This window comes from Exophiala dermatitidis (genome assembly GCF_000230625.1).
Source record: "Exophiala dermatitidis NIH/UT8656 unplaced genomic scaffold supercont1.5, whole genome shotgun sequence".
In the NCBI taxonomy this organism is placed as follows: domain Eukaryota; kingdom Fungi; phylum Ascomycota; class Eurotiomycetes; order Chaetothyriales; family Herpotrichiellaceae; genus Exophiala; species Exophiala dermatitidis.
The window spans coordinates 2781188-2807695 of record NW_008751650.1 but is presented as its reverse complement, the minus strand read 5'-3'; the positions used below and the strand labels follow the sequence as shown (position 1 = coordinate 2807695).

The following is a 26508-nucleotide window of genomic DNA, read 5'->3' as shown; positions in this document are numbered from 1 at the left end:
GAGGATCTGGCAGACTCTCGGAAGGCTATATCAGCCTGATATTACCCAGGCGGCCGCTGCATGCACACACGGCCTCGGGGCAAGCCATATCCCGAGCGCAAATATCAGCGATATAACCCCCACCACGAATTAGAAGCGGTGAGAATTCGCCCGGGTGGCTGGAACCGGCGAGGTATGACAGCAGACAGAGCCCGTTTGGGATATTCGGGGTTCTTTCACCCGACGAAGAAGCGGTACCGCAGCCTGGGATTCAACAAACGAGCAGACAAAGGAGACCAATGAATCGTACATCAAGAGATACGCTAATTCTCGACTCTCAAGTCGTTTGGACAAAGACCATGTGTGTCTTAGGAATTGTCCGCTTAGCACTCTGACAAGCCGATGTTGAACCGTGGCACGGCTTGAGGATGATGCTCATCTCTGTCGAATGCTCAGTTCTTGGTCTCTTCAGCTACGCCATTGAGGGAGACTGCGGGTATGATTCCCCCTGATGTCGTCTTATCTGAACGGCTCTTGAAGCGGCCCTTCACAACCTGCCATATGAACTCGATCTGTCCTTTCATCAATGCCGGCATGTCTGGCCCATTCAAGACGTACAGGTGCTCCTTTCCTGGTGCAAATACTTGCCGCTTGGGGCCCTCGAGACATTCAAAGACCTCGATCTGTCGCTCCGGAGAGGAGATCTGATCCAATTCTGGAGTTAGAAAGAATACCGGCGTAGGACTGATCTTCCTGACAAGCTCTCGGGGGATAGGCTCCCACAAAAACATGCGGTGATATGACTGTATAGTGGTCCCGTACGCATTGTGGGTCAATAAAGGGTCAATTTCTTCACCATTTTCCATCTCGTCTTTCCAGAGGTCTGCCAGTTGGAGATGGTATTCGTCTTCTTCTTTCTTCTGCGCCTCAGGGGCGGTGTTGACATGGGAATTGTACGGCAAAAACGCCACAGACTCCAGAATCGGCAGGATATAAGGAGGCCTTCCATCATTGACTTGTGCCTCTCGATCCTTCATCAGCTTCTGCTTCAGCCTGAGAGCGTCACTGGGTCTCACGGGATTGAACTCGAAGATGGGTGCGATCGCGATGACCGCGGCGATTCGTTGGTCGATTGCAGCGTTTGCCAATGCAACCCCCGCTGACATTGATACTCCCCAGAACACAATGGCTTCCGGATCTACCATCGGCTGTTTGGAGAGGAAGATAAAGGCGTCCGAATAATCTTCTGCCTGCTTGAAAGGATCGATGTCATTCCGCGGAAAGCCCCCGCTTTTGCCCGTGCTCCGTGGATCATATATGAGCGCGGTGATTCCGGCTTTCTGGAACTCTTCTGGTATTCCTGGTGGCGAGTTTATAACGACAGTATTGTACTGTGTCAGGGCGAGCTTGGTTAATTGCTGTTCTTTTGGAGGAAAGGTGGACGTACCCCAGGCGTGAGAATAACTGCGGGCCCTCGGTGAGCGGCTGGATACAGCCTGCCTCGCAAGATGACCCCGTCAATGGTCTTGAATTTCACCACTCGGTAAGGTCTACTCATGTTGAACTGCTTGCTGCGCCCAAGCCGAGTGTGGGAGAGGAGAGACTGAGGTACAGATTTGAACCTTTGCGCGGCTGCCGTAGTGGTACTGCTGTTGGCTCATATCAAACAGTACCTTCCATTCATATATCGCCTGTATCGCATATCTCCGCTGCCTCTTCAACACCCCTTTGGTGTATTAGTCGAAGGGTAAGATTCAGGCACCAAGTGAAAGCAGCAAAAGTCTGTTACCCGGGTATTTCCCCTGGGTGACACCGCCCCACGCCAATCGTGTGACGCAAGATCAAACCATTACGCGCTCTCCGTACCCAAAACGGGTAGTAGGGTGGACGGCCGAGGCGGCTCCTACTAGTGATCATCTCGTGTTTCAAGATGGTGTGACTGTTAGATCCCGCCCCAACACGCTGGTAGCTCTCTCGGTTGGCTAGTGCGGCGGGGGCTCCGCGCTTTTTCGAGAAGCGATCCGGCGATACTGATATCTGAGCAGACTGATCCAGACCACACACATGCTTATGGTGACAAAAGCCACGACATAGTCTCCGTCGGATAATTATGTGGAAAGAGGATAGCCCTAGGCACCAAAGGTACGGCTAGGGGCAGTGTCCTAACGACCGCGCAACGAGCCACGATTTTAGTGTAATTATATTGTGGTTAAAGGTCTGGCATGACCATAGTTTCGGCCAGTATAGTTGCACGTACGCCGACCAAGTCCCCCAAGTTATACCGAACCTTTGCCGACACCATGTTTAGACTGGAGAAGGTCTGTCACCCATGGCAGATCCAGGTGCGCTGGCCAAAACCGCCAAAAGAACTTGGGAAGGTATACACGCGCCAGTGGACCAGGGCTGCGAAATAGTGATCGTATTCGTATCAGTGACGGTGTAAATGTCACATTGTGCCCGGGGGTCGGGAGAACTCGGACTGGGCTAGGCTGAGGCACGTAGATTGCAGGATCATCCTTTTGAAGGAGTAAGTATTCAGGCTAATGAAGAGATCACCAGTTCACAGGAGGATCCGCAGGCAGGCCTTGAACGCATCATCCATACCAAAAGCAGGAAGTCTTGAAGGACGGTCCTCAATGAAAGATAGCAAACATCCGAAATGAATCCTTGTGATAGTAGTGCGGTGACAAGAAGCCATGTGCAGATGTGTGTTTGAAGCCGTCTTGTCCACGTAAACGCTGAAGATACGCCTCCTTGTCTTCGAAGTCGAAGGAAACAAAGGTAGTGCTCCTGTGAGCACTAGAAGTTGTGCCGGACATGATGCCAGAACCTGTAGCAATCGTTGGCTTTAGCTTCAGATTGCCAGGTGGAGCGGATACACCAGACCGATTGTGGGAGATTTTGGAAACTGGTGAACAGGCCTGGACAGACGTGCCTGAGGATCGGTACAACTGGAAAGCTTTCTATCACCCTGACCCAGAGGCAAGAGGAACTCACAATGCTCGTGGAGGATTCTTCCTCAAGCAGGACATTGCGCAGTTCGATGCAAAGTTTTTTGGGATACCGGATGCTGAGGCAGCCGCCATGGATCCTCAGCAAAGAATTCTACTTGAGGTATCGTACGAGGCGTTGGAGAACGCTGGTATGCCCATTGAAGGACTTCGCGGTTCTCAAACCGGAGTGTATGTTGCTCTCGTGAGCCGGGATTATGACCGCCAGATATACAAGGACCCGAGTCAGATCCCAAAACACCATCTGACCGGATGTGGTGATGCAACAGCTTGTGGAAGAATATCCTATGTCTTCGACTTCCGGGGTCCTTCCATGACTCTCGACACTGGTTGTTCGGGCGGAATGGTAGGGGTCCATCTTGCTTGTCAGGCCCTCCAGCTGGGCCAGTCAGACATGGCACTGGTCGGGGGTTCGAATCTCTTGCTCGGGCCAGATATGACAATCGCCATGAGTAATCTCCACATGGTCAATGACAATGGTCGTTGCTACCCGTTCGACAGTCGTGGAGCTGGATATGGGCGAGCAGAGGGGGTGGCCGTCATGGTACTGAAAAGGCTTAGCGACGCCCAGGCTGATGGCGATGCAATCAGAGCGGTCATACTGAATTCAGGGGTAGGCCAGGATGGTAAAACAAATGGAATCTTGCTTCCAAATTCCCAAGCACAGCACGACTTGGCCGGTAGGCTTTATAAAGAGATTGGAATCGACCCACAGCAAGTCTCGTACGTGGAGATGCACGGTACAGGGACGTCAGCGGGCGATTCGGCCGAAATCCGATCCGTTAAGATGCTGTTTGTCGGTGATGGCTCTAGGCGGACAAAACCCTTATCAGTCGGCTCCATAAAAGCAAATCTCGGCCATTCTGAAAGCACTAGTGGACTGTCTGGCATTATTAAAGCCGTGTTATCTTTGGAAAAGTGTCGTATTCCGCCGGTTGCTGCTGTGAAGGACCTGAAGCCAGATGTTGCTCTGGCAGTGAGTGATGGGTCGATCCACGTAAGTTCATGGTGAACTGTCGTCAAAAACCAAGACTGACACAATTTGCAGATGCCTCACAGCGTTCATGAATGGTCAGCGAGCGAGGCAAGACGGGTATCTGTGAACAGTTTCGGCTTTGGTGGCACCAATGCACATGTCATCCTGGGAGGCTGTTCGTCATATGCTGTTCAGAATCATTGCGATCTCGAGGTGAGGACCTTTGTGAATTCCAATGGAACAAACACGTGTGGAAACAAGTTCGACATTAGTTGCGCCGGTAGAAATGGAGAAGTCAGAGAGCTTCCCGAGGCTCAAAGAAGGACGAGGAACGATTCAGTCAACTTGCTGGTTGGACAAGGAAGCCATCCATTCCTCTTTCTCGTTTCGGCCAGGTCAAAGGAGTCCCTGAAAAGCAACATTGAAAACCTCAAGTCATGGATGGTCAAGAATTCTCCCAGGCCGCATATTCTCCAAAAAGTATCCAGAACACTGGCGACCCGACGTTCGACATTCAGCTGGCGAGCCAGTTTCAATGGAAGGGTGAATTCCGAAATCATCCACGCGGTGGGAAGTGCTCGCATAGCCAAGGCGGCCACAAGTTCCAGGACGATTTTCTTGTTCACCGGGCAAGGTGCACAATATGCTACCATGGGCAGAGAACTAATTCGCTGCAATCCCGTCTTTGCCAATTCGCTTCGCAAGTCGGAGGAGATCTTGAGATCGCTGGGTGCTTCTTGGAATCTTTTGGAGGAGTTGAACATGCCCGAAGAGGAATCCCGCATCAACACAAGCCAGCTGTCGCAGCCCGCAACCACTGCCCTTCAGATTGCCCTGGTGAATCTCCTCGAACATATCGGCGTGCGACCGGCAGCAGTGCTGGGGCACTCGAGCGGCGAAGTTGCAGCCGCGTACGCCGTTGGTGCATTGAGCCATAAGGCGGCCCTCCAGATATCGTACTACAAAGGGTTTGTTGCTGATTGGTGTCGTGAGAGCAACAAAAACAGAGGGGCAATGCTGGCTGTTGGATTGGGAGAGAATGATATCTCAAAATACCTCGCGAAAACTATCGCATTTGGAGGAGCCGTGGTCGCTTGCGTCAATAGCCCGACGAGTGTGACAGTATCGGGTGATGAAGCAGCAGTGCTTGAGTTGAAGACTCTTCTTGATCGAGATGCCATATTCAACAGACTCCTCAAGGTCGGCGTTGCCTACCATTCACATCACATGCAAACAGTGGCCAAGAGGTTCGAAGAGTCTATCTGTGGACTAACGCCAACAACAGCCGATGGCCAGACCAAGTTCTTCTCGTCAGTGACAGCTACCGAGGAGTACGAACCACTCGATCCCTCGTACTGGATCGAGAATCTCGTTTCCAAGGTTCGCTTTTCGGAGGCACTCGAGAGCCTTGTCAAAACTGTGGGAGAAGACGAAACCCACCTGGCCTTTGTCGAGATCGGGCCACATTGTGCTTTAGAAGGACCAGTCCGCCAGATAATGAATGCTCAAGCAAGGAAAGGGAGTTGGGCGTACTCGGCTGCTATGCGCCGCAATCGCGACGCTGCCCAAACTATCCTCGAGACGTGTGGTCAGCTCTGGGAGCAGGGTGTGTGCGTGGACCTTCAAAGGGCCGTGCTTCTGGGCCATGACCACCAGCATCTTTCGTTTAGGCCGGCGACGGATTTGCCAGCGTACGCCTGGGACCATTCAAAGAGACACTGGCATGAGTCTCGACTTAGCAAAGAGTATCGGCATCGGCGGCATGCACCACACGATCTGCTAGGACTTCGTCTGGTGGGAACCACACACATCGAGCCAATCTTTCGTCACATCCTCAGTGTGGACAATTCTCCCTGGCTACAAGAGCACGTTATCGACGGTTTCGCTCTGTATCCTGGATCAGCATTTTTGGTGCATGCAATAGAAGCGCTCAAACAAGTCACAGAAGACTCTGGCGAAAAGAAAAGCATAGAGCGCTACCGCTTCAAGACAGTGACTTTCAACAAGTCTATCGTAGTGCCCAAGTCGCCTGCCACGCTGGAAATCTTGGTGAGTCTTATGCCCGCCAAAGGCCTCGGAGAGAGAATTGGGATTCGCTGGTACCAGTTCCGAGTCACGTCGCAAGCCGCAGATGGCGCCTGGAATGACAACTGTCACGGATTTGTAGGATGCGAGTTCTCACGCGATACTGCTCTCTTCGGAGAATATTCTCAAGCATCGACGATTAAGCAGCAACTCCAAAAGCTCACCGAAGCATGCACGAAGCCAGTGTCAACATCAGACCTCTACGAAGGCCTTCGACGGAATGGAATCGAATATGGCGAGAACTTCTCCATAATTAGCGACTTGAAGGTGGGCGATCATGTTGCCATTGGTAGTATTCGAGTGCCAGATATTGCACAGTGTATGCCTTCAGGATACATGCAACCACATGTCGTCCACCCAGCAACCTTTGACGCCTTCATGCATGTCGCGCTGCCGCTTTATCACCTCTTCTGCAGCCAAGGCCCGGTAATGCTTACTTCAATCGAAGAAGCAAATATTGATGCCACCATGTTAAACAAGCCTGGAGACTGTTTAACGGTCGTTTGTGAGCTGAAACAAGCGCGTCGAAAATTCGGAGCAGTCAACGTCTCTATCATGCAAGATAATGGAGATGGTCATCTTGTCGAGGTCGGTTCTTTGAGGAATGAAGAGTTCCAAGGCATCGGAGAAGGTCCTTCGAAGGCCGAGACTACCACCCGGGAGGGTGCCATGAGTTGCATCCTGAAGTGGAAGCCTGTTGGGGCCAGTCCAGCGAGGCCCGTTGACCGGGATGAGCAGCAATTGCAGCTCTACCTGTTGAGTCAGAGTGCACAGGGATTTGCCGCATTGCAGCGGACACGAGACCGCCTCCTCGAGCAGGTCGCTGCTTCAATAGCTGTTGACAGCACCGAATTCACGAAAGACGACGCCATCCAAATTTTCATTGAGGACGACTCCGCGCCAGAAATGGAATTTGAAGATATAAAGAAGCTGGTACAGAAACAGAATTCCGTGCTTTGGGTCGCACTAGGAGGGAAGTATGGTCATTTTTCGTCTCCTACCTCACTGGCGAGACGCGCTGCCAGAGAAAGAAATCTTCAATTCGTTACGCTGCTGTATCGAGACGTCGTTGCGGATAGCACCATCCTCGGAGACGTGATTGGAGAAGTGATTGAAAGGTCCTTTATCAATATCGACAAGATCACTTCTGTGGATATTGTGTATAAGTTTCAAGATGGCAGTCTTTTCGTTCCGAGGCTCGAGTCGCATGGACCTTCAAATCTTTATTTAGAGCAACCGTCACCCCAGGAACAGCAAGAAATCATGGCGAAATTTCACGGTGAGAGAGCCCTGAAGTTGGATTTTAAGACCCCGGGATTGTTGAATAGCTGCTACTTTACCGAGATTGAAGATACTCCGAGGCCACTGGCACCGGATATGCTCAAGGTCAAAGTCCTGGCCCATGGACTTAACAGGAGCGATGTTGCACTCGCCATGGGAAGAGGAGATCCTGTGGGATCCATGGTGGGTGAGTTCGCTGGAGTGGTCATAGAACTTGGTGCGGTTGCAGAGGGGCGTTTCAAACGTGGTGATCGTGTCTGTGGCTGGGGAGCCACACCATATGCGAATATCGCCGAAGTAAAGCACCAATTATGCCAGCTGCTTGACGATTCGACCACATTCGAGCAAGGCGCTGCTATCCCATTAGCCTTCCAGACCGCATACCATGCCCTGGTGGACCTGGCGCACCTCAGCAAATCACATCGCATCCTCATCCATGGAGCGGCCGGTGCGGTAGGACAAGCAGCCATATCGATTGCTCGGCATATCGGCGCCGATGTCTACGCCACTGTCTCAAGTGACGACAAAGCACGATCACTTATGGAAGCCACAGGCATGACTCGAGAGCACATATTCTCAAACCGAACTGCAGCATTCCTTGGCCAGATTGCCCAGCACAATGACGGACAAGGGGTTGATGTTGTCCTTGACTGTTCATCTGGGGAACTCGCTGAGGCAAGTGTCCCCATTGTCGCAGAAATGGGCATCGTGATCAACCTCGCCAGCTCCGACTTCGAGTTCCAAGCCGCGCGGAACATGAGAAACATCTCATATGTCTCTGTAAATATGACAAGCTTCAAGGAGAAATATCCTGAAAGGCTGCAGGAAAAATTTGAAAAGGCCATGGCATTGTACAAAGCCGGATGTACAGGGCCCAGTCTTACTGTCCTGCCAATCACAGACCTCGAAAAGGCGTTCAGGTTGATGACAAGAAATGATTATACAGGGAAAATCGTCTTGAAGTCTGATGACAATGTTTATGTCAAGCAGGCGGCGGTGAAACTAACACTGCCTAGCTTGGGTCAAGGGACCTATGCAGTACTGGGGGGCACCATGGGCGTCAACACGGAGCTCTGTACTTTCCTTGTTGAGCGGGGAGCAAGCGACATAATCAGCATCGTGTCCAGGGACTCCATACACCATGAGGACCAGACTCCAATGGAAAAGGTGTGTAAAGGAAGGGCTAAGTATGAGCGTCTTGCAGTTGATCTCTCAAGCCCTCCAGATGCGAAAGCTCTGGTCGAAAAGTGCGAGGAGCGCTTGTCCACTCTGAGTGGTATCATAAGTGTCGAGTTTGGTGCTGAGACTGCCAGCTCGATCGACAACATGAGGTCCATGAGAAGCGGTGGCAGTTCTTCTCAGGCTGTTGCCTTACACCAGCTCCTAGAGCTGTGCGCATCTGAATTCATGATCACGATATCACAAAGTCCGTGGTGGGAAGAGAGCATTATTGGGCCCATACCACGTAAGACCGATTCTGCCGCGCGAAACGTGAGGCTGCAAATTCCTCAACCCCAAAGTTGGGAACTCCTGGAGCAGGATCCCAAATCCTTCGCTATGCTCTCGAGGATGCTTGACTATTGTCTGAGGAGGGAGGCCGAGCATGAAAGTCCATCCGAATTGTTTATGATTCAACCCCACCTGATTGATACTGATGAAGGACACGCCATACTGAGGAATGTGCCCCGACATCTGGCCGCGGACAATGGAGGTTCCAAGATCTCGGATACACCAACGCTCGAACAGAAACTGAGACAGGCACAAGACCAAGACGTTGTGAAAGAAGAGGTTGCTGCGGCGATTTGTGAACAACTTGCAACCTTCTGTGCCATAGATCGTGACGACATACGCCTTGACGCGTCAATTGTCGACCTTGGGCTTGACTCCCTTTTGGCCATTGAATTCAAGAACTGGATAATGGGTACTCTTAAAGCACCTATGCAAACAACTGAGATTCTGGACATGTCAAGTCTCCATGACCTGGTATCGATCATCCTTCGAAGATCTCAAATCATCAGCCGAAGTTCCGAACCAGACACAAACGGCACATCGGTGGAAGATGCTTCAGATGTAAGAGGTGCAGAGCTGATCAAAGGGAATATACAACCACACGTTGCAGGCAAAAGGCCGCCCCCGTTGCCACTGCCAAAGCTTAGTGACATTGTCGAGGCACACCTAAGGGACATGCGGCCCTTCGCCTCGGATGAAGAGTACAACAACACCCTGCGTTTGGCCAAGGAGTTCTGCACCGAGGGAAGCGTAGGATTTCGCTTGTATGAGCGGTTGCTAGCTTCCAAAGAGGCCGACCCGGAGAATTGGTACCATGACCTATACATGAACAGCTTGTACCTGCGCCGCAAGGGTGGACTGGCTCCTTTTATGCAGTTCTTCTTCACCCATCCTTTGAGTGATATTGAGCATTCCCAATCCGAGCGGGCGGCTCTCATTGCAGCAACATTGATTCGATATAAGAGAGACCTGGAGAACGGCCATATAAATCCACAGTACATGGACGAACAGCCTTTGTGCATGGACCTTTACAAGAACCTGTTCAGCGCATGTCGGGAACCCAGGGTTGGGCTGGACGTGTTCAAGTCCCACCCAGGCAATGACTTCTTCGTGGTTCTGTGGCGAGGACATGCCTACAAAGTCGACTTTAGTCACCTGCCTGTCGAAGAGAACATTTTCTCCTTGCTTGAGGCCGCATTTTCCAGCATTCTGAAAGACAAGCCAGATGGTGTCGACTGGGTCGGCATCCTATCAAGCGAAAACCGCGTATTGTGGGCCAGGAATTATCAAAAATTTGTAGAGGCCAGCGAGCAGAATGCGCGCTATGTTGCAAATATCCAAACGGCCGCTTTCCTCGTGTGCCTTGATGACGGAGCTCCTGGAAATGCAGAGCAGCGAGCGCGCCAGGTCCATTTTAGTGATGGATCGAATAGGTGGTTCGACAAGTCTATCCAGTACGTGGTATGCTCAAATGGCATCTCCGGAATGGTGGCCGATCATACCGGCATAGACGCTCCCACAGTACAAGGTATCAACTTGGCCATTGCAAAAGCAATTCGAAACTTTGATCCACGTCAAGTCAGAAAGCCCAGCAACGGTCTGCCATGGGAGCCAATGATGCACACCCAGTTTCCAGGGTCCCAGACAAGCATCCACAGAGCTCGTAAGGATTACGGCGAGAGTATTGACAAACGAAGACATTTCTTTCTTTCGTTGAATTTTGGATCGACATTCATGAGGGGCCACAAAGTGCCTCCCATCAGCGGTTTCCAGCTCATCGTCCAGCTAGCGTCTCGGTACTTCTTTGGCTACCTGCCTGCATGCTGGGAGACGGTCCTGCAGTGCCAATTCTACAAAGGACGGGTCGAAATCAATCAGATTATCACGATGGAAGTTGTTGAATTTGTGAAAGCGGTGGCAGATGATGCGGCACCGTTGTCGGTTTGTAGAGCAAAGTTGGTCAGGGCAGCTCAAAAGCATTCTGGAAATGTGCTGGCAGCAATGAGGGCGGGAGGCTTGAATCGGTTCCTTTCGATGATCCAAGAGATTGGTAAGGACGACGGCCTGGATCCAGAATTGTATCACGATCCTCCATACTTGCGCTCTCGACCCAGGAAGATCATGTGCAGTTCCTTCCAAACACATATGTCAGAGAACGGCTGCGCAATGCGCGATGATGATGCGATTTGGCTACATTTTGAGCTCGACTCGGACAGGTATGTTCCCTCCTCCGTCGGCGGTCGCCCGAATACTGACGTCGAATCCAGGGTAAAGTTCTCGGGCGTCGGTGAGAGCGGGCAGACGGAGAGATTCATTGCTGAGCTTCATAGGGCATCAGCGATAGTGTGTGAGATACTGACGTCTTCCACTCGACAAGAGTGACTGGACATGTAGTCTAGGCCGACTCACAAACATCTTGAACCTCAAGTTGAGATGAGATTCAAGTTCACGTCGCTGTCGCCGTGTTGGTGCCAAGATGCGTACCATTCCGCATGTGGTATCGAGGACTAACAGAGCTATTTAGCGACATGGTCTCCACAGTGTACCCAGGTACCATTCCGACTCCAAATGTGCTACTGTCACCTTACTAGGTCCTTGAATGAACCTGGCTGCGCTAGGACCTACAAATAACAGCAGAGAAACAGCAGAGATCGTCCAGTTTTATATGTATAAAGGCGAATAGAAATGCAGTAAAGAGACAGCCATAGTAGGCGGATGGCAGAATAGAGACGTAGGGCGCCAGAAGCTCACTAATATTGCCATGACTAAGCTCTACGGTGGAGTGTATTTGCCCAGGAGCGCAGCGCATGTCTGTTCGAGACATCTTCCGCGCGTACCTAGGTACTGGTTGCAGATCGCCGCGAAGTCGCGTCGTTAGCGATCTATCCAGACCACTGTGCTATCGATCTCAGTATCCGTCGACTTCCTCCTCCTATCACTCACATCATCTCTGCGCAGAAGGCCGAGCTCGCCGGCGCGCACAATGGCGCAAGCAGCGAGTGCAGAGCCGGCTGCATCCAAGCCAGAACAATCCGACGAGGCGCAGATCGAAGTGAAAACAGAAGCGAAGGAGGAAGACACCAGAGACGAGAAAGCGCACGCTGAGGGAGAAGCGGGAGAAGAACAGGATGATGCAGAAGCGGGCGAAGGACAGGATGGCGCAGAAGTGGAAGAAGAACAGGATGGCGCAGAACGGCCGGTCTCGAATGAACAGTACAAGGCGCTCAAGAATATTACCGACGTCTTGACGAACCATAAGATAAAACTCAAGGGAGATGAGTATGTACACTTTAAGAGGCAGCTGAGCAGATAGGAGCTAATGTTTGAGCCAGAGATCATTTCCCTTCCATGCTGTTCAGACGTATCCCCAACAGACGAAATCTTCCCGATTACCACGAAATCATCAAAGACCCTGTGGCACTCAGTACGCTTAAGGGCAAGATACAGAGAAAGCAGTACACAGGAATCCCCGAGTTTGTGCGCGACTTTGCACTCATTGTCCACAACGCCCAGATATACAACCGGCCGAATTCTGCCCCGGTGCGGGATGTATTTGAGCTGCAGAAGGTGTTCAAGGAAGAATTACAGAAGTTGGTTGATGAGGGCTTGGTCAAACAAGAAGAAACGGTCTTCCCAGATCTCGGCGAAATACCAGCTGCCACTCCCGAGCCAGATCCAGTATCTGAAGAAGAAGACAATGATGACGCCCAAGAGGACGACGAAGAAGATGAGGAGGAAGGCGATGACTCAGACGACGACCGACGCAGACGAAAAAGTCGGAAGGGCGGGAGGGCAAGCATTTCGGGACGCAAAGGTGGCGAGGAGACCGACGAGAAACTTAATGAAGGCGATCTTCACAAGCGTCGAGGACGGCCGCCCAAAGTGGACACACCCATGGAAGCCAGGATCAAAGCGATCTTGAAAGGCATTCGCAAGCCAAAGGACAAAGCAGGTAACATGAAAATTCGTCATTTTGAGCGACTACCCGATAAGACGGAGTATCCCGAATATTTCCTTGCTATCAAGGATCCTATCGCCGTGGATACGATTAAGAAGAAGGCCAAAAGGAAAAAGTACCAGTCTTTGGAACAATTCATGAAGGATCTTGACTTGATGTTCAACAATGCAAAACAGTTTAACGAAGACGGCAGCGAGATTTATCAGGACGCGGTGGAGTTGCAGGCTGAAGCACACAAGCTTCTCGAGATCGAGAAGGCCAAGCCAGACGAGGAGTACCTCATGGAAGATGGCCGGCGACCGTTGCCATCTGGAATTCTTCACAAAAACGAGCTCTGGAAAGTCGGTGATTGGGTCCATATTCAAAATCCTAACGACGTGACCAAGCCAATTGTGGCCCAGATTTATCGGACCTGGGAAGATCCGGAAGGTCAAAAGTGGATCAATGCTTGCTGGTACTATCGTCCGGAGCAGACGGTCCACCAGTACGAGAAACACTTCTTCCCCAACGAGGTCGTCAAAACCGGCCAATATCGAGACCATCGAATTGAGGAAGTCGTCGACCGGTGTTTTGTGATGTTCTTCACGAGGTATAGCCGAGGCCGTCCTCGGAACATCGATCCTACCAAGGAGGTGTACGTGTGCGAAGCAAGATACAACGAGGAAAAGCACAAGTTCAACAAGATCAAGACTTGGGCCAGCTGCCTACCCGATGAAGTGCGCGACAAGGACTACGAGATGGATCTATTTGACACGCCTCGGAAGATCAAGAAAGTCCCTAGTCCGCTGAAGCACCTTCTGAAGGACGATATGAAGGAGACCGATGAGACGCCGTCGCCTACATGGGGTCATCCCAATGCACCTCCTATCATCGGCGCGATTCACAAGCAGCCTCGCGATGAAAATGTGAGTAATTTCTGTCCTTTTTGCCTGTGTTTGCTTGCCACGAGTCATAACATGCCACTACATACATTTTACTGACACAATCTCTATCTAGCAATCGCCACCGCCTGAGCCAACACCACCACCTCCCCCGACTCCTCCACCACAACCAGTGCGGCCACCGTCGGCGTCCACAATGCAAAACATCCAATCTCGACCCAGCATGGACAGACAGACCAGTACCGGTTCCGCCGGCAATCTCCAGCCTCAACTCACGCGGCCATCTCCCTCAGTAGCCACGCCTCATATGGCTGCGTCATATCCGAAACAATCCATCTCCCCCGCTCCTCAATATGGCCACCGCCAAACCCTATATCAGCAACCACAACATCAACATCAACATCCACAATTACAGCCAAACATCGCTCCCCAGACTCCTAGTACCCCACAACAACAACCTTTGCCCTCCTACGTGCCGCAGCAACAATTACACCCTCCCCCACCGAACCTAGCCACAGCCGCCGCGGCACATCATACTGCCCCTTACGGCCCCGGCCACGCCAGCACCCCTGTTGCCCCAAACTATGTTCGGCCAACACAAGTGCAACAACAACCTGCCATGTATGCTCATGCTCCGAACGCCGTCGGTGTTGGGGAGCAGCGCGCCAGCGAAGTCTATGTCCTCTCCGAGCTGGCGAATGCAAGTATTCCCAAGCGGATCCGAGATCGATTCCCACAAGACGATCAGGGTCGGATCTTGTTCTTCACCAAACCGCCTGTCATTCATGACTGGACTGTCAGAGGGAGAGATGGCGAGCCGCTTGTCCATACAGAAAAGTATTTAGCGGCAAAGGTTGAGCGGGACAAGATCATCGCTACCCGCAAGCGCGCACGACAGGATGACAAGGTCAAGGTCGCCGCCGCCTCTTCTTTCAAACGAGTAAAGGAGACGAGGGGGCCTGCAGTGGCATGAAAGGTGCCGCACCGGAACACTTGAAAGTTGTACTACTAGTGTTGAATTCCATACAAGTACAGTAAGTGACGAGATCATGGAGCTTTGGGAGAATAAGGTACGGCACAGTTGTACTACTACTAGTAGTAGTACCGGGTACTGGTTTTATTCGTAGCAGGGCGCTGTCTGGGAAAAAAAGGGTTCATGCGTGTTACTACTACTAGGGATCACGTAAGAATTCAAGAAAAGGAAACGTTTGAGCATTGTACTTCAACTCGTATCCAGCGCTCCCCCCAGTCGCTCGAATCGAGCATCTCTCTCCCGCTTGAGGTCGTCCAGCTCGGCCTGTGCCCGGTTGACTTCGGCCCTTGAAGCCTCCAAGTCAGGCGGCAGGCCATGGAAGGCACGAATGCGAGATTCCAACACGGTGATCAGGGCTCTCTTGCGCCGCAGCGAGTCCTTTTTCGCCAAAAGAGCGGCCACCAAGTCGGACTCCTTGCCGCCGCCTTGTGACTCCTGGGCCGCCGCCTGTCGCTCTAGCGCGGCGATGCGGTCTTTGTACTCTGCGCATTTGATGGCTAGCTGTTTAGTTTCGCGCTGGTGTTGGAGCGTTTGTTCGTGCAGCCGTGCGTAGTGGTCCGCTGCTGCGGTTTCTGTTGTTGTTGGCGTCGTCGGCAAGGGAATCGGTAATGCTGAAGTTAGAGGGAAAGAAGCGGACTCTGGTGGTGAAGAAGTGGAAGCAGAGAGGTGGTTGTTGTCAGATGAGGGCACTGTCTCCCGTACGAAGTTGGCAGTGGCTTGTTGGATGTGTGAGATCTGGCGGTTCAGAGTAGATGTTAATTCGTCGATTGATGTGATTTGGGTCTCGAGATCAAACATTTCCCGTGTAAGGTTGAGGATTCGGGATTGTAAAGCCTCAATGGAACTGGGGGGATCCGAGTCCGACTGCAAGGGACAGCCCAGCAGAACGGCAGATTTGGCGAGAGACTCGAGAGCTTGCTTTGATGGCGGTGGAAGTGATGATTCTAGTAGACGGGAGAGGGACTCTCCATCCAAAGTCGGCCGCGGTCCGGCGGTCCCCAGTTCTTCTTTCTGAGCTGCTGCTACCAGCCCCCGGACGTGGTCTGCCGCGATGTTCTCGGCCATCAGATTCTGCAAGGCTTTGAGTGTCGCCGCGTTGCGTTCGACATAAGGCGCCGGTGACGGGTGGTATAGATCTGATAGCCATGACTGCACTAGCGACCAGGAGTGCGCTTCGAGGGCGTCGGCCCGCGCTTTGGATGGTGATGCTTGCATTGTTTCGGATTGCAAATCAGTGCGCCTAGCTGGCTCGTATATAGCTCTCCTCATAGCGTGTACTTGGGCGGTCGAGGTGGTGGTGGTATTGGCAGCTGAACATAGAGAGGGTGAGGAATATGTTTGTGGATCGAGACGGCAAGGGGCACTTCAGCCTCGTCAAAACACGAAACATTGGGGGCTTGTACGACTCGAGCCGCACGGCTCGACCACTGCCTCACGAGTCATGAGCCGAGTCCTGTCAAGCCCATCCGGTCTCACTGCTGCCATTGTCACCTCCAGACCTCCCAGACCGAGTCAACTATGGATATTGCTCCTGGACAGATTGGTCGCTCCTTCACGGCGTTGAATATCCTTGCCGACATGAGCGTAGTAGCACAGCGTCATGGGCTGAATCCAACACCAGCTGAAAGACAATACCTAGGTACACACCTCTGGCGACTCAGGTTTCCAAGCAAGTCCGAACACTTCCACGGTCAGGTAGGCATTGATTGAAGCGTTGAAGTCCCTGTCCACAGGTTGAGTTCCTTTATTGTCTCACCTGGCCTCAGCAGGTTCAGCTCCGGCAGTACCCGTCACCATCATCAGCCTCGTCACAGGGTAAGCATTCAAAAGCAACAATGATCACCTGAATGGCGCCTCTTCCGCCTCATCATCGATCAGCGTAGCCGCTGGATCATTCAAGTCGATCATCCAGCTGGACGCCAACAAGATCGCTGGAACTGTGGTAAACTGGCCTGTTTCAGTGTCATTGGCGCTTCCAACAGTGACCAAATAGGACCAGTGCCGCAATGTTGGATGATATTTCGTACCACCTGCCTCGGTTTTCCAGTGTATACCAGGTAGCTTTCCACTGATGCGCTCTTTCCTCTCGATGGGCAGGGAACGTCGTGGCATCTTGCAACTGCCCATGCCGCCCTCCGCTGGCTTCAAATTGCCATTGATTTGCCTTCCTGACTTGCAATTCTCCCCTCCAAGCACCCTTCATTAGCATTATCCCCTCATCTCTTTCTGTCGGCTCCTTTCATCTTCCACTTGTCCTACTATATCATTATCGATACGACCCGTCGATCGCTGGCCTCCTCGGAGCGAACCTCAAAGCCACTGTCTTTAGGGTTCTTCACCATGCCTGGATCATGGAGAGCGTCGAAGCGAGTCGAGCGTGTTGAACAAAAGGCAAATGAATCTCTTCTCGAAGCTCAATCACGCAGCGATGCAGAGTTCTCCCAGGTTGAGGCCAGCCTGCCGAAACGTTATACTAGGGCTGATACAGGCTTCTTGGACAAGAGAATGAGTAGGATGCAGTGGATCATGGCTATAGCAAGGCATACTGACACTAGAGATAGGTCTCCTTGGTTCACACAATCCCTTCGGCAGGAAGGCATGCCCCAGGGATAACACGGTGTGGGTTTTCGACAACACCGCATATAGGCCCGTTAGGCCAGGCAAAGACGAAGTTCAGCCATAGGAGGCTGAATTTGTTTCCTGCTTTTTCGGATCCGGACGACGAGATGTGACGACGAAACCTCTCAACATCCTTGCCGATGTCATGGGGCTCAACAGCAGCAGCAGCGCAGAGGATCCGGAAGTCAAGAAGCGAATGGAGGAGAGATTGAAGCCCCTAGTCATGACAGTTGCACCTGCACGCACGGTGGATATCCTGATCCCGTCTCTTGATACGGATGGAGGTCCCCAAAGGCAGATCCTTGGCCCTTCCGGTACAGATGGACTCAGCTCCCAAACGCTGGTGGTGGGAGGCAATGACGATGCTGCCGGCAAGACTATCACCTCTACCGGTGACAGCGAGCAATTTCCAAATCTCCAGTGCCAGACACGCTTCGTCGGACCGACAGGATGGGCAATCATATCTGATATTGACGACACGATCAAAGTCACCCAGACGACTAGTCCCACCGGGATTCTGCAATCCACGCTGGCAGACGTGCCCAAGAGCATCCCTGAAATGGAAGTATTCTACAAGGTGCTTGCGGAATCGTTCAATTCTCCTGCTTGGTTCTATGTCTCGGCAGCTCCTTACAACCTGTACCCATTTCTGCACGAGTTCCTCAACCAGCATTATCCACCGGGAACTTTGTTGCTTCGCGATGCTCGTTGGGCGCACCTTGGTGGGTTGCTACAATCCTTCACGGCCGGGGTTCAAGATTACAAGACTGGTCAGATTGAGAAAATCCAATCCTGGCTTCCTAAACGGCAAGTCATCTGCATTGGCAATTCTACCCAGTCAGATCCAGAGACATACGCCCAGCTCTATGCCAAATACCCTGGCTGGGTCAAGGCCATTTATATCAGGAAGGTGACAGATGCTCCACATATGGAGGAGAAGAACAAGAACCAGAGATTTGTTGAGGCATTCAAGGATGTCCCCGATCATGTTTGGCGGGTGTTTGGCCGGCCGGAAGAGCTCTCTGATCACGTCAAACATCTCGCTGGACTGGCACACCCGGGGTTGATTGGCAACCTGCTGGCTCGCTGGTGCCAGGGAGAACACGGCACCAAAGCAACGCCTCCAAAGCCGCCTCAGAACACGAAAAACGCCGAAGCTGAAATGCAGCAGGTTCTTAACGCAGCACTGAGTGAGGTTAAAGCGATCCCCAGAGTATAGATAGCCACTTACTCAACCAGGGAGAAGGTCATGTTGCCCCCTGGTTTAAGGGCGCGCGCTGGTCCTGTACTCGTTCCTCAGGAGTTGTTCGTTCAGAGAATACCCTGCCACAAGCGGGGTCTGAGGGCTAGACTGTGAGCGAGACAGCCTGCAGAATAATAAAACCGGCGTGAAGGGCTGAGCGACCTGACGGGTATAGATTACATGTTTCTTGCCAGGGTCGACTGACTGACTATGGCCGCGAGTTTTGACATCCTGACTCGTATGGTGGATTCCATGACCCGTGGAGCATTTGAGAAGCAAGATACACCTCCTCTCAGGTAGATGATATACCATTGGTATACCAAAGCATTCGACGGAGTGCCTACAGCGATACTTGTACCTTAGGTAATCAGCTGAAAGTCCACAATACCTACTGGCAGACAAGTCCCAGCCCACCACTGCAGCAGCCCAACTGGAACTCGACCATATCTTACCTAAGATGCAGCTGACTCAGCAGAGGGAGGCAGGCCTTGGCATGCCTTTTCATCACGTGATCGGGTATTCTTCGCGACGTTCGTCGCTCAGCGCACTTAATGCTGGTGCTGCGAAATTCATGCTTCGTGTCGAGGAAAGGCATAATCGTCCCTCCATCCTCCGCGCCGGAATATTTGCCCTGATCCTACTGTCGCACCACTTCCAAACCACTGTCCAAGATGCCACAAGCCTTCGACAAGTGCAAGGAGCGGCCGGCGCACATTGACGAAATCCTGAACGGCCTCAACCGCTACAATCCCGAGACGACGACCACATTCCAAGAATATGTCACGCAACAGTGCGAGGAAAAGTTCTTCGACGCCTATGCGTGCCTGGCGCTTCTGAAATTGTAAGCAAAAGCCCCTGCAGAAAGACGCTGTTTTGGTTACTTGTTTATGATGAAGAGAATTTTCATGACTTTGTCCTACGGGAATCATGGAGATGGAATATTAGCTCTATCTGAAATCTTTCTGCGGTTGTCCTTATGCCAGCAGTTCAGCTTGTGATGGAGGGTTCCAAGCGCTAACATACTTGGAATAGATACCAATTCAACCCACAACTACTCCATCCCGAGACGGTGACGAATATCCTCGTCAAGGCCCTCACTGTTTTCCCATCGCCCGCATTTTCTCTCTGCCTCGCCCTCCTCCCTCCCTCAACCATCCCATACCAGCCAGGAAACACCTCGATCCCGACCACGGATTTCACCGAGTCGATACAGAAGCTGACGCGGCTCAACACTCTGCTCGAATCGGCGCAGTATGATATCTTTTGGTCCACACTCGAATCGGATGATCTGTACGCCGACTTGTACGCCGATGTGGTAGGATTTGAGGACTTGGTGCGGATACGGATCGCAGGAGAGGTTGGAAAGACCTTCCGGCTAATAGATCTGAGTGTCCTCAGCTCATGGCTCGATTTGCGGGGTGATTCGTTGGTCAAATTCGTCCAGACAGCTTGCGGATGGAAGGTCAATGGTCAACAAGTGGAGATCCCGGCAAATGCGGAAAATGAGGCGAAGAGCGAGGTCAAGGGAGAGAGGGTTGGTGTCGACATGTTCGGCCGTGTCTTCAGAAGAGCGTACGAAGCGCCGGCATGAGCGGGGCACAACTCAGAGATCGAGTGGACGTTGTTCGTGTGGTGAGGATTGCGCGCAATAGAGCAGGATTGGGAAATCAAAAGTTCGCAGCTTCGGACTGGGGGCAATTCTTCGGCGCCGGCCAGAGGCATGCTGGCTTCGATTCTGCCAGACGCGTCGAACCGGATTGCCCTGAGTGGACTATCTGTGTCCAATGAAGCCTCATAGGCGCGGCAGTTTCGCTATGGCTCATCTTTCTAGTAGAAGTGCTCGCGGCTCTGTCCCTCGTTGGCCGGACAGTTGCTGTCGCTTGTGATGGCTGCACCACAGTGGTGTTTCGGATCGGATAAGACAAAATGGATTTACGAGTGAAGGGCCAGAGTCATGCAAATGCAAAGGAACCCGCATTATCAAGTTCGTAGGCGATGCAGATTTCCTGAACCTGATGCTCCGCCAAAACTCGCTTCCACCGTTCGCTACGAGACACGTAGAACTGTACATGTACTATACTGTACCTCTTTATTGCGGGCTCGCGTGCAGGGCTCCCGGGCTGCTGCAACTTAATAGAGGTATGTGACGACCTGGTACTAGCGACTACCTCGACCGCCGCGGGAACTAAGAGTCTGCGGAGACGGTTCCCGGCGTTGGCAGGCAGCCTAGATGCCTGAGGCGCCTATAAACTGGACTAGAGGGTGACTATTTCAGGCAACTACAGTACCTAACTGTACCGTGACTCGTCCGGTTAGTGGCTGCACAGTGCTGCCTCCGAGTCTCCAGGCTTGCGCCTCGCATCATGATCACCGCGACCAACTTCAAGCGGGAGATGACATCGTCCAGACATCAACGTTCAGCTGGACAACTTGAACAATCACCGTTGCCATCACATCACACATCACACATCTCAAATCTCACATCTTGTCACATAGCATCGCCATCAAAAGCCCGATTTTATCCAGCGGACTCCCGGTCCCAGCCGGAGACCTTACCATAAGACGCGAGAAGCATATCATCAAGCCCACATATGCCTGACCCTGCCGGTCTTCTGCAACTGTGGCGGCTGCATCGACTCATTGCTCGTCCACCATCATGATCGCGCCAACGCCCCCTTCTCTTCTCCTGCTCGACCTGCCGGACGAGATCTTGATCAGTATCCTTGGATATCTGGACATCCCTAGCCTGCGCAATGCCGTCCTGGTCTGCAAGCATTTCAACGGTCTGGCAGAACCCTTCTTGTATCACACTATCGAGATACTCAATGGCCTGCAAGCCGCCGCGCTATCTGCAAGTCTGTATGCCAATCCACATCGTACCACCTGGATCCGCTCTCTCCTGGTGTCCACTAAGTTTGGCGAGGATGAGGGCCTGAACACGTTGCCGCCGCACATGGCCGAGATGCGCAACCTTCAGGAATTGTGCCTCGAGACTCCCGATTGTAATGCCAAGTTTCCCGACGAAAGGGTCGGTTGGGTTAACCTCCAGGACCGATATGAACGAATCTTCGAAAGCGCCTCTGCCGTCGTGCCCCAGTCGGCCAGAGTCCTTCCGAATCTACGAAAATGTAGGCCTTTCCACCAGCTAACACTATTGATGGCAGGGCTGACTTATCCTAGGTACATTACATTTCGTGGATGGCCAGAAGGAGATGTACTCTATGACCAGATACCCCATGCTCTTTCTGCACCCCAACCTCCGGTCCCTGACCATCTCTTGTGCCAGCACCGACTTCCCTGACAAGCTGCTGACACCATTCCATGGCGATCAATCGTTGATCAAGTCCATGAATCTCGAGCATTTACATCTCGAAGAATGCGACATCTATTCTCCATCCTTGGCCATCCTCCTCAGCTTTCCCCGGGCTTTAAGGTCTCTCAAAATCAGCGAGGGCATCCGCTATGATGGCATCTTCACCGCTCGGAGCAGCCGTTTGCATGGTAATGTGACGCCTTCGTCTTTTGTGGACGCGCTTTCCCAGCATTGCACCGACTCTCTTGAACACTTGTCTCTGGCCCTGGGATATATGCGGCAGGGGTTCGAACAGATTAATCAGCCGGGTTCTTTTCTCAATTTGACGGCATTCCACGCTCTGAAGCAACTTGATCTGGACGTTCGTACAGCGAACCTTGTTAGGGTGCGCGGAAATTGCGACCATGCCACCTGGAGAAGACTGCCACCTAACTTGGAGACGTTGAAGATATTCGGCATCCCTTTCGGTGAGCGGCCGCCTTTCCGTGCGCGGAGACGAGTTTGGCTGCCCTTTGAAACTTGCCTTGTGAAGGAAAAGGCAGGTCACGGAGTGCGCATGCTCAAGAACCTCGTATGTTCCTACGAATATTATCGAGAAGACGACGAGGACCCGCCCATGAGTGTCACCGATGATGATGACAGCATCTTCGAGACTAGCCAAGTGGTGATTTCTCAACAACGCATGGCCGATCGATGTAATGAATTGGCGCCGCTTTTTAGGCGACACGGAGTGAGATTGGAAGTCGAGGTCGTGGTCCTTCCGAATGGCTTTATCCCGCCGTATTTGCACACTGAGGAGAAGCCGAAGTCGTATACCTTTTGGGAATCGGCTCCAGCCTGAGTATTGTGGAGTATGCCCCGTCCATGAGACTCTCCTTGTATGGCGACAATGTGATTTGGAATACTTTTGTGGAGAGTGGGCGCAGCAGTGGTGGATACCAAGCCCCGACAGGTTATGACAAAAAGAAAGCTTGAACAGACTCCACCGAGAAATGACGCAGTGCAGCCTTGCTGAGACTGCCTCGAACGGTAGTATCTCCAAAATAGTATCACTATACCCCATCGCGGCCACGACTATTCAGGATGCAGGTCTAGCACGACAGCGGAGGGAATACACGTGGAGTGCCTGCATGCTCTAATGTGGCCATCTGTCACGCTGGATGGGTATCCGCCAGAGTCCGCAGGCAAACTCACAAGCTGACTGGAAGTGCTCTTACAGGCTGAGGACGGTTTGAGGATGTGTATGTTTACTGATCAAATCTCGGTGGTCGCTTACATACTCACAGACTTTCGACTGAGTCAGCCAGGCCCCGGACGCCTCTCGCTTGGAGACGCGTATTATTGGATGGTTTCCAAGTACAGTCGATCCTTGTTCCACAAAGGTCTCGAAACAATTTGTCCAGCCATCATCCTGCCGGTTGCTGACAACGACATACAACGATATGAGCTTGCCCAACACCTGCAATGTTCCCAAGGTTGCCATATCAGCATGTGTGCAAGGCATCCCTTGGCTTACGTACTTTTTGTCAACAGACTCGACATTCAGCCCTCACTGCAGTAGGGGAAGACGCCACGTACCTGAGTCTGGACTTTACACGTCGAATCTCCCTCAATTGTTTTGGTCCCCGAGTCCGAACGATGTGTTACCCGGTATACAATGGTTGGTCCCCGAATCCGAATGATGTGTTACCAGGTATACAATGGTTGGTCCCCGAATTCGATATGCTGTGTTATACCATGGACCTGCACCAGAGCAGCCGGGTAGGTATATACTTTAAAAAGAGAAGTGTTCTCTCTTGTTTCTGTTGTCTTCTCGTGTAGCTGTTGTGCTTGTTCTCTCCTCCTTTTGAGCTTCTGTCTGCCATCGTCACTATGGGTAACTCAGTGGTCGACATCATGCAAGACTCGGTCCTCGGACAGATTATCAGAGTGATCACCCGCAACAAAGTCTTTGGCTTTCCCGAGGACGACCCCAACTTCAAGATACCGTGGGAGGAATTATCTATAACCGAAAAAGAGAAGGAAATCGAAGCAGAAGCCGAAGCAGAAGCAGGCAGCAACGTCGATCTCGACATGGACAACAAACCCGCCCTTGTACAAGATGGCCATGGAGCCGCTTATGCTCCGACTCAGGAACCCGCCTTGCCTCATCATGGCCAATCCGCCACACATGAAGACTTGGACATGGAAGCTCGTGACCACGGCCTGACAACCATCCCCACGGCTCGCTCAACGGCCTCCTCGCACTCCCACATCGGAGTCGTGACAACACGAACAAACACTCGCGAGCGAACCCGCCCTTGGAGCCGCGAACGGTTCGAAACCGAACAGGCCGAATCCATGGAACGCCAGCAGAGCAGTGTGATTGCTCCCCAACGCACCGCCGACGGCGTCATTCTTGTCGATTGGTATACCACGGACGACCCGGCCAACCCCCAGAACTGGGGCAGTTGGAAAAAGGCCTGGGTGGCTGCTGTTATTTTCATGTACACTTTTGCCGTGTATGGCGCCTCTGCCATTTATACTTCGGCAGAACCGCAGGTCATGGCTAAATTTGGTGTTGGTGACACTAAGGCCGCGCTCGGGTTGAGTATGTATGTGTTGGGATATGGAATGGGGCCGATGGTGAGTAGGGGTATCCTTTTTCTTCCAGCAGTGTTTCTTTTGGTTTCCCCCCCCCCCCGCTTTCCCGATTCCTCATTTGCATCAGTACAACTCCTTGTGTTTTACGTGGTCTATTGATCACTTGGGTTCACTGTCTTGCTGGACCTTGGTTCTGGTTCGCTTTCTCGTTTTGTCCCCCTTACTACCTGGCACATTGTTACATGAGATGGTACTGGTACTGACCATACAACAAACAGCTCTTCTCGCCGCTTTCAGAGTTACCGGCAATTGGACGCAATCTGCCCTATGTCGTATCGTTCGGCCTGTTTGTGATTCTGTGTATTCCCACCGCATTGGCCGATAGCTACGCCACGCTTTTGGTGTTGCGGTTCCTGACGGGGTTCATGGGCAGTCCGTGTCTGGCTACGGGGGGTGCTACGATGGGTGATATGGTAAGTCAAACCTAGCCAAACCCCCCACATCATCTTCATATGCCTCATATGCCTCCCCTTTCCATTCCCGCCTTTGCTTTTCGCCCCACGGTCCACTATTCCTCTTTCTCCAAGGCCAGGTATAGGTATCTAGGGTTTCTGGCGCGTGTCACCAAACGACGACGCAATCTAACTCTACTACTTGCGCACTTTCTTCTTCCCATTGAGCCATTGATCCATTAACGACGACCACCACCTCTCTCCATCCACTACCGTACCTCACCACCCATATCCCAACCAAACCATACCTACTAACATTTCTTTTTGTTTTTTACCAGTACTCCCTCCTCAAACTTCCATACGCCCTGACGGCCTGGGTCGCCGCGGCATTCTGCGCGCCCGCCATCGGCCCGTTACTTTCTGGATTCAGCGTCGTGGTCAAAGGCTGGCGCTGGGCACTGTGGGAAGTGCTGTGGTGTTCGGCCCCGATTTTCGTATTGATGTTCATCTCCATGCCGGAAACGAGCGCCGCCAACATTTTGTTGAGACGAGCCCAACGTCTGCGCAAACTCACCGGCAACCCGAACCTCAAATCCCAGGGCGAAATCGACCAGGGAAATATGACGTTTAGGCAAGTGGCCGTGGATCAACTGTACAAGCCGATTGAGATCTGTGTCAAGGATCCGGCGGTGGCGTTTACAAATGTTTATACGAGTTTGATCTACGGTAAGACATGCACTTTTTTCCCACTCCCACGCACGCACACACCGTTTTGATGGACACTCTTCGATAGACCCACTGTCCGAGGACTGATGATTGCTAACGCTTCACTAATAGGAATCTATTACTCTTTCTTCGAAGCCTTTCCCCTCGTCTACATTTCCATCTACAACTTCAACATCGGACAACTCGGTATCGTCTTCACATGCATGGTGGTCGGCTGCATGCTCGGAATCATCATCTACTGTTCCTACGTGTACTGGTATCTCGAGCCCGATATCTTGGCACATGGTCTCCGGGCCCAGGAACATCGCCTTGTCCCCGCACTGTTTGCAGTCACATTGATGCCCGCGGGTATATTTTGGTTTGGATGGACGGCTGACCCCAAAATACATTGGATCGTGGGGATCATTGGGATTACGTTTTATGCTGTCGGCGCCTTTTTGGTCTTTCAGTGCATTTTCATGTATTTGCCCCTCACGTATCCGAGGTATGCGGCGAGTTTGTTTGCGGCGAATGATCTGTGTCGGTCGGCGTTGGCGGCCGGCGCAATTGTTTTTGCGAGACCCCTGTATAAGAATCTCGGCGTGGGGAGGGGCATTAGTGTCTTGGGCGGGTTGTTGGTCGGTGGTGTCCTGGGCACTTGGGCCCTTTGGTATTACGGGGCGAAGTTGAGGGCTAGGAGTAAGTTTGCGACGAAATAATGGGAAGGAGGAGATGGGGATGGGAAGGAGAGAGAGAGAGAGAGTGTGTGTGTGTGACAGAATTGCGCATTTGCCTGAGTGACTGACTGCCTATGCATGACTCGGCCATTGATGCGGTCGGTGACCATGGGTTTGAGAAGGTTTCAATATCTGTCGCCGCT

At 52.3% G+C, this 26508-nt stretch overlaps 9 protein-coding genes across 9 annotated transcripts; 7 read left to right on the top strand and 2 right to left on the bottom strand.

Moving 5' to 3' along the window:
- Positions 1–431: 431 nt before the first annotated feature.
- Positions 432–1537, bottom strand: HMPREF1120_06569 (uncharacterized protein; the record flags this gene model as incomplete). Its single annotated transcript, XM_009160773.1, has 2 exons — positions 432–1370; positions 1427–1537. 2 exons carry the CDS (start codon positions 1535–1537, stop codon positions 432–434), a joined length of 1050 nt encoding a protein of 349 aa, XP_009159021.1.
- A 948-nt stretch (positions 1538–2485) lies between these two features.
- On the top strand, positions 2486–11553 carry HMPREF1120_06568 (polyketide synthase). Its single transcript, XM_009160772.1, has 3 exons — positions 2486–3987; positions 4039–11057; positions 11109–11553. The coding sequence occupies exons 1-3, from the start codon at positions 2797–2799 to the stop codon at positions 11221–11223; spliced, it is 8325 nt and encodes a 2774-aa protein (XP_009159020.1). The 5' UTR covers positions 2486–2796; the 3' UTR covers positions 11224–11553.
- A 146-nt stretch (positions 11554–11699) lies between these two features.
- On the top strand, positions 11700–15737 carry HMPREF1120_06567 (histone-lysine N-methyltransferase ASH1L). Its single transcript, XM_009160771.1, has 3 exons — positions 11700–12120; positions 12174–13704; positions 13796–15737. Exons 1-3 carry the CDS (start codon positions 11825–11827, stop codon positions 14651–14653), a joined length of 2685 nt encoding a protein of 894 aa, XP_009159019.1. The 5' UTR covers positions 11700–11824; the 3' UTR covers positions 14654–15737.
- Positions 14903–15928, bottom strand: HMPREF1120_06566 (uncharacterized protein; the record flags this gene model as incomplete). Its single annotated transcript, XM_009160770.1, has 1 exon — positions 14903–15928. The coding sequence occupies one exon, from the start codon at positions 15926–15928 to the stop codon at positions 14903–14905; it is 1026 nt and encodes a 341-aa protein (XP_009159018.1).
- A 1125-nt stretch (positions 15929–17053) lies between these two features.
- On the top strand, positions 17054–17396 carry HMPREF1120_06565 (uncharacterized protein; the record flags this gene model as incomplete). The annotated part of the gene is made up of 2 exons (XM_009160769.1): positions 17054–17222; positions 17275–17396. The coding sequence occupies 2 exons, from the start codon at positions 17054–17056 to the stop codon at positions 17394–17396; spliced, it is 291 nt and encodes a 96-aa protein (XP_009159017.1).
- An 81-nt stretch (positions 17397–17477) lies between these two features.
- On the top strand, positions 17478–18551 carry HMPREF1120_06564 (cyclin H; the record flags this gene model as incomplete). Its single annotated transcript, XM_009160768.1, has 1 exon — positions 17478–18551. One exon carries the CDS (start codon positions 17478–17480, stop codon positions 18549–18551), a length of 1074 nt encoding a protein of 357 aa, XP_009159016.1.
- A 586-nt stretch (positions 18552–19137) lies between these two features.
- HMPREF1120_06563 (eukaryotic translation initiation factor 3 subunit K) lies at positions 19138–20730 on the top strand. Its single transcript, XM_009160767.1, has 2 exons — positions 19138–19416; positions 19608–20730. Exons 1-2 carry the CDS (start codon positions 19247–19249, stop codon positions 20164–20166), a joined length of 729 nt encoding a protein of 242 aa, XP_009159015.1. The 5' UTR covers positions 19138–19246; the 3' UTR covers positions 20167–20730.
- Positions 20731–21231: 501 nt separating this feature from the next.
- Positions 21232–22729, top strand: HMPREF1120_06562 (uncharacterized protein; the record flags this gene model as incomplete). Its single annotated transcript, XM_009160766.1, has 2 exons — positions 21232–21703; positions 21756–22729. 2 exons carry the CDS (start codon positions 21232–21234, stop codon positions 22727–22729), a joined length of 1446 nt encoding a protein of 481 aa, XP_009159014.1.
- Positions 22730–23760: 1031 nt separating this feature from the next.
- Positions 23761–26347, top strand: HMPREF1120_06561 (MFS transporter, DHA1 family, multidrug resistance protein; the record flags this gene model as incomplete). Its single annotated transcript, XM_009160765.1, has 4 exons — positions 23761–24513; positions 24750–24944; positions 25262–25649; positions 25761–26347. 4 exons carry the CDS (start codon positions 23761–23763, stop codon positions 26345–26347), a joined length of 1923 nt encoding a protein of 640 aa, XP_009159013.1.
- Positions 26348–26508: the final 161 nt, after the last annotated feature.

Excerpts from the sequence above, each read along its gene's own strand:
- HMPREF1120_06568 (XM_009160772.1), top strand. The coding sequence starts at position 2,797 with ATGATGCCAGAACCTGTAGCAATCGTTGGCTTTAGCTTCAGATTGCCA. Across the intron at positions 3,988-4,038 it reads TGAGTGATGGGTCGATCCAC|ATGCCTCACAGCGTTCATGA; the intron begins GTAAGTTCATGG and ends CACAATTTGCAG. Across the intron at positions 11,058-11,108 it reads TTTGAGCTCGACTCGGACAG|GGTAAAGTTCTCGGGCGTCG; the intron begins GTATGTTCCCTC and ends CGTCGAATCCAG.
- HMPREF1120_06567 (XM_009160771.1), top strand. The coding sequence starts at position 11,825 with ATGGCGCAAGCAGCGAGTGCAGAGCCGGCTGCATCCAAGCCAGAACAA. Across the intron at positions 12,121-12,173 it reads ATAAAACTCAAGGGAGATGA|AGATCATTTCCCTTCCATGC; the intron begins GTATGTACACTT and ends TGTTTGAGCCAG. Across the intron at positions 13,705-13,795 it reads AGCAGCCTCGCGATGAAAAT|CAATCGCCACCGCCTGAGCC; the intron begins GTGAGTAATTTC and ends ATCTCTATCTAG.
- HMPREF1120_06563 (XM_009160767.1), top strand. The coding sequence starts at position 19,247 with ATGCCACAAGCCTTCGACAAGTGCAAGGAGCGGCCGGCGCACATTGAC. Across the intron at positions 19,417-19,607 it reads TGCCTGGCGCTTCTGAAATT|ATACCAATTCAACCCACAAC; the intron begins GTAAGCAAAAGC and ends TACTTGGAATAG.